The following is a 6,618-nucleotide window of genomic DNA, read 5'->3' on the forward strand; positions in this document are numbered from 1 at the left end:
ACGCCAATTAGCACAAATGGTAAGTTCCGACAGTGCCTACAAGTGTGCCTACTGGCCGCTAAATGGCAATACCGGTTTCATATGTATACACCTGGTATACCTGTAAGTCTCGGCAAAGTTTTTGAAACTAATTTAGATTAAATTCAAATTTCACTAAATTGTCATTGAAATAATATATATTCATTACCTGAGTTAGGTCTGACATTACTTACAATGCCTGAGCAATTTTTGGAATGAGTAATTCCATGTTTTACACGGATTTCCCATTAGAAAAAAGATCTTTTTGGAAATGTTATTCAGAATCGTGAATAGAGAGTGAAACAAGCATAACTTCAACATTTTTCTTCTTAATTAGTCATAAAATACGAATTAAAACTTATTTTTTAAATATCATCCCCATAAGTCTGTTTTAAAGGGTCTCCATAAAACCTACTAAGTAAAAAATCTGTTTTTACGAGTTTTTGGTGCTAATTATTGTCTTTTTAGCAATTTTCTCTCACTAAAGTGTTAAAAAGCAGCAGTCTTTCCAAACTTTTCAACTTATTGTCAAATTTTTTTAAAGTGCGAAACACTAATGAATTAAATTTAGGATAAATAATTGTTTGAACAATTTATTATTATTTGCCACATTATTCTCCTATAATAATGCTGGAAAGTTGCAGTTTCTTCTATAAATTTCCATTTTTTATCCACTTTTTAATTCGTGTAAGGTAATAATGGATGCAATTAAACAAATTTGATTGCTTAAACAAATTATTATTTCCTATAACTATCCTCTTTATTTATGCTAGACACTTGTAGTTTTTTTTTTATTCTTAACTTTTTGTCCACTTTTCATATGCTCAATTACTTATTACCACACTCGTCCAAGGTGGACTATAAGTTGAACATTTCAGAAAAAGTCACAACTATCTAGCATTAACGTAGAAATAGACAGTTATAAAAAATAAAAATTTGTTTAAACGATTAGGTTAGTTATTTCGCATCCATTATTATCTCGAACTAATTGAGAAAAGTGAACGATATGCTGAATATTTCATAAAAAAGCAGATTTTTCTAGCATTATTCAAGGCAATATTATTTAAAATAATATTAAATTTTGTAAACAAATAGTTTTATAAACTTGATTTGATTATAATCTCGCTCTAATTGAAACGATAAAAATAAGTTAAAAAATTCGGAAAAGCCGACTTCCGAACTCTATTCTAAGCGAAAATTCATAGCAAAAATAATAACTTGTTTAAATAATTTACATGAACATAAAATTATCAATAGACAGTAGTATTTTGTGTATTATTCACAATTTGTATTTTAAAAAACCGTAACAAAATCATAATTAACGCCATAAACCCGCAAAATCCAATTTTCATTTATGGGATTTTTTAGGATCATATAAAACAGACTCCTGGGGCTGATATTTAGAAAGTCAGGTTGGATTTGAATTAAAACAAATGAAGAATAGAGGAATTCAAATTTCAAATACCTTTCTAATTATTTCCCGAAAACTAAGGGAGATCCCTTTTTAAATTTAAAGGGTTTTTAGGGCACACTGTAAACTATCTAACAATTTATTAAAATTTTCTTTACACAAATATTTTTCTTGAGTTTCTCGTATTAAAAATGATAAAAAAATACATCTTTATGTCCTAAATATCACAAAAATAATGAAAGTTTTAAAGAAAGCAGAAACTTCTCAAATGTAAAATATTTTTTACACACTTTGCCTGGTCTATTCTGGGCATTATATATAATGCCTAGGCAATGTGTATGATTGAGACTATAGAGTATTACACACTTTGCTTAGACTCAGTCGTGCATTATATATAATGCCTAGAATTTATATATGATGCCTAGGGATTATATATAATGCCTACGAATTATATATATATAGCCGGATTATATACTTTGCCTGTAACATATATACCGAATCAGGAAACCTGACAATATTGGCTGGATCTACATGTTAATAAATCAATACTTTAACTTACAATGGGAGAATTTTTTCGCCGCATCTTTCTTTGATGTTGAAGCACCACGATGCTTTGCGGAACTGGGGTAGTTCCTTTTGTCACCTCCTTTGCTGTACTCACTATAGTTTGGTTTGACGCCGTATGGTAAACTAGAAATACATTAGAAAATATTCCAATAAATATCATATTCCGGAAACATTTTCCAGAATCGGTACTTCCAACAATTTATTTTTATTTAACCTATTCCTCATTCAAAATAATTGAAAATCTCTTAGGGGGTGTTCATTAATTACGTGAGGCTTTTTCAGGAGTGAGAGGGTTCAGAAAATTTTACGCGAATCATTACTTAATGGGGGGGGGGGGGGGAGTCCAAGTATTTTTGATGTGAATTTTTTCTTTCCAGTTATTTTTAAACATATGATAATTGAACATGTTTTGGCTGATGAAATTACTTTTAATACTATTATTTACAAGTCATACAATTATTTTTTAAATGTTTTTTTTTAAGTTAAGGGGGAAAAAACGGTTATTAAAACGGTTCGGGTTTACGCAAAATCCAAAATACGTCAACTAGAATACATTGTTTAATATAATATTCAAACCACATAATCTAAATGCAATTCTCCTCACGGAAAAAAGCGATTTTTTTCAAAATGTTCTTGTTGCCTTTTTTTTATTTGCAATTTAAAATCGGGCGTATTTTTGCGCTTGTAAGATACTACGCGTGAACTAACACATTATGCCTTATAAAAGAACATTTTTCAAAAATAAACGTCCCCAAATTCCTCAGAAAGTTTTTAGAAAAACGTAATAAATATCTCATTTTTAAAATTATAATTATTTAATAATTTGTTATTTTAAACGCTGTGAATTGCTTTAATGCTAAGACCAAAACTTTCTCGCTGCAAAAAAGGAGGATATTAGATTACACATATTCTCGAAAAATTATCATATGGTGTTATTATTATTTATTTTTATCATTGTACGATTTTATGCAACTTGAAACTAACCGGATGACTGCAGCCCGGCATACACTGTTAGTTGGCGCATTACATTTGACAGGCGCAAAAGACGCCCAACCTACGGTTAAAAAAAAGAATATTTTTTGAAAAAATGTCTTTGGTCCCACGAGGAAAATTGCTTTTGAATTATGTGGTTAGAATATTATATTAAACCATCCATCCTCGTAGCCGTATTTTGTATTTGGCGTAAAACTGAGTTGTTTTAATCCCCTTAAATATGTAAATCTTTTGAAAGCCTTGAAGTCGCTTGAAATTATTGAAATCCCTGAAATCCTTCGAAATTCGTAAAAATATTTGGATATATTTTTAAATAATTTTAAATTCTTTGAAATTCTGTGATATATCTTTACAAAAAATCAGAATCACTTCAATCCCTTAAAATTTCTTGAAATCGTTTTGAAATCTTTATAAATTTATTTAATTCTTATGAAATTCTTTGAAATCCTTGCATATCTTCGAAATTCGTAAAAATATCTTAGTATCTTTTGAAATTTCACACGCATATCACTAGAAATCTCTAAATATATTTGGAATCCATGAAAATATTTCTGAATCTCCTGAAATCCCTTAAAATTTAATAAAATTCTTTGAAATCTATTAAAATTCTTTATAATGTTCGGAAGTCCTTTAAAATAAGGGTAAATTTTGGTAAATCTGATGAAATCCTCTAAAATCCATGTACATACTTAGGAACCTTTTGAAATATCTAAAATGTTTGGAAATAATTGGAAATTTTATTCTTAACATCTCATAATTACTTGAAATCACTGACAATCTCATAAAATCTCTTTAAATTGTTTTTAATTGCATGTGATCTACGGAATCCCGTTGAAATCTTAGAAAATTCCTTTATGCTTTCAAAATCCTGTTAAGATTCCCTTAAATTCTTCAAAATTTATTAAAAAACTTTATTATCTCTTACAATCCTTTGATATCTTCTGACATTCCTTGATATCTTTTGAAATTGCTTACAATCCCTTAAAATCTCTTAATATTTTGTGAAATGTCTAAAATCCTTTTAAGTCTTATGAAATTTGTTCAATTCTTTAAAATTCCATCAAAATAACATGAAATCTTTCAAAATTTAGAAAAAACCTCTGCATTATTGTTAACTGTCTACAATGCTATGAAAACATGGCACATCTATTGAAAGAATTCGATAATCCTTAGAATCCCGTACAATCTCTTAAAACCACTTTCAATCTTTTAAAATCTTTTGAGATCTTATTGCATTCCTTTAAATCTACAAAATTCCATTAAAATGTTTTGAAATCCTTTAGAAATTGTACAAATACTTTGTTATCTCTTAAAATCCTTGGATATCTTATGAAATTCCCTAAAATCTTTTGAAATTTCTCCAAAATGCTGTTAAATCTTTTTAAAAATTTTGAAATCTTATGAAATTCCTTCAAATCTTCAAAATCACATTAAGATTCCCAAAGATCGTTCAAAATTCGTCAACACACTTTCGCATCTCGTCAAATTTTTAAAAATATTTTAAAATTCCGTGACATCTTTTGAAATACTTTGAAATCACTTAAAATCACTTAAAATAGTTAAAAATATCTTGCAATCTCTTAAAACCTCTTGAAAACCTTAAATTCCTTTGAAATCTTGTGCGAAATTTCTTTAAGTCTTCAAAATGCCATTAATATACCTTAAGATCTCCTAAAATCCGTTAAAATCCCTTTAAATGCCGTAAAATCCTTTGAAATATTATACGAAATTCCGTTGAGTCTTCAAAATCCTATTAAAACCTCCTAAAAACTTTCAAAATTTATGCAAAAACTTCACTATTTTTGGTAATTTTTTTAAATTCCGTGAAAACTCGGGAAATGTCTTCAAAGATTTCGAAAACCCTTAGCATCCCATGAAATCTCTTAAAGTTCCTTACAATCTCTTCAGAACCTTCGAAATCCCTTAAAATTCGTTATAACCTTATAAATTTCCATCTAATCTTTAAAATTCTGTTAAAATACTCCAAAATCCTGCAAAATGTGTATAAGTTTTTCAGTATATCGTAAAATTATTTCAAATCCTTCGAAATTCTGTGATATCTTTTGATTATTTTTTTCCTATTACACCATTAAGTCATTTTTCTTTCGGGGTAGACGTGACTCACTCGGTTTCAAAATCACTTACAATCCCTTAAAATCCTTTGAAATCGTATGAAATTCTTAAAAATCTTTGGAACGCCATAAAATTATATGAAATTCTTCAAAATTCAAACTACCTCTGTAAGCCTTAGAATTTTTTTTTGTCGAAATTCTTCAGTATATTATCAAATCCTTTGAAATCCTTTAAAGTCTTATAAATATGATTGAATTTCTTGAAATCCCTCAAAATATTGTAACATTCCTTTAAAAAATTGATATTCTCTCTGAAATTTTACCAGGTAATCATTTTAACCTCTCGTAATCCTTTGGAATCGTTTGAAACACACTCAAACTTTTGAAAGTCTTTGAAATCTTTCGAAATCACTTGAAATCTCATGAAAGCCTTGAAAAACTGTTGGTCTCTAGTACTTTATAGTCCTTTGAAATACCTTAAAATCCCTTTAAATTTTTTCAAATCTTTTAAATCTTTTTCAATCCCTTGAAATGTTGTTTACTGTGAAAGTACTTTCTATATTGTTGAAATATTGAGTAAGAAATAAAATATTCTCAGTAAGTAAGGAGTGGGGGGGGGGGTGAAAAAATCTTGACAACAAAGTTTATAGCGGGAGTCTAAAATTTCAGAAACAATCCTCACGTTTTTTAATAGACGTTCACTTATCGATAAATAAAAAAAAAACTTAAGCGTCAACTTCGTTTTAATAATGCAAATGTGTTTCTTTTTTAGACGACTCATAATATTTTTCTCAATAGTTTCACTGATTTCTGATTGAAAACCCTGTTGTATAGAAATGCCAATACGTAAACAATGCAAATGGGATTGACTATTTTCAAAAGACGTTTAATGAATGGAGCTATTGAATATTCTTCGATCTGTGAGCAACTCGTCCAGATGTATTACGGAGAGTATAAAAATATCATTTACCTTGCTGAATATCTACTCCTTGGTGTTCTAGGGCTGCCGTGAGGCGATAAAGGAGGCAAGGGAGGTGTCACTGAAGACACACTTTCGGACAAAGTGGAGTGGGCCATTGCCGGAACATCTCTTGGTTCCAAAATACTCCTCAATTCTGATTCCACTATATCTACCCACTCGGAATCCTGTCCTGATAATAAAAACAAATTACATTATGAGACACATTTTCCCTCTTCCTGAGAAAATTTCCCAACACGAAAATAATCCCCTGAATTTAATACCCCAATCTCAATAAAGATTATCTAAAGCAAATGATGAAGAAAAATCTGTAGCTCTTCTATATTTTAACAAGAATAATATACGATATTTTACGTATAATTAAACCTAATATTGATTATTTGAAATAGTTTTTGATGCTCCCACCGCTGCCACCTTAAATGCATTTTCAATTAGATTAAATTTTAACCATCTTAAATATCAGTTGTTTTTTCTTATTTTATTAAGGGCATGCGACACAGTGGAATTCCTACATTACCAACCTCTTTTTTCTATTGAACAAAATTTTTTTTTGAACCATAGAACTTTTTTTGTAAATC

At 29.0% G+C, this 6,618-nt stretch overlaps 1 protein-coding gene across 5 annotated transcripts in view; it reads right to left on the reverse strand.

Moving 5' to 3' along the window:
• LOC117168177 overlaps positions 1-6,618 on the reverse strand; it is a 115,812-nt gene that overhangs the window by 15,877 nt on the left and 93,317 nt on the right. For all 5 annotated transcript variants that reach the window (XM_033353630.1, XM_033353626.1, XM_033353627.1 and 2 more), the window contains exons 9-10: positions 6,032-6,212; positions 1,989-2,119 (exon numbers count right to left, since the gene is read on the reverse strand). In XM_033353630.1, the coding sequence (XP_033209521.1) occupies positions 1,989-2,119; positions 6,032-6,212 (312 nt within the window). The remainder of the gene's footprint in view (positions 1-1,988; positions 2,120-6,031; positions 6,213-6,618) is intronic.

Source organism: Belonocnema kinseyi, chromosome 2 (assembly GCF_010883055.1).
Source record: "Belonocnema kinseyi isolate 2016_QV_RU_SX_M_011 chromosome 2, B_treatae_v1, whole genome shotgun sequence".
Taxonomy (NCBI): domain Eukaryota; kingdom Metazoa; phylum Arthropoda; class Insecta; order Hymenoptera; family Cynipidae; genus Belonocnema; species Belonocnema kinseyi.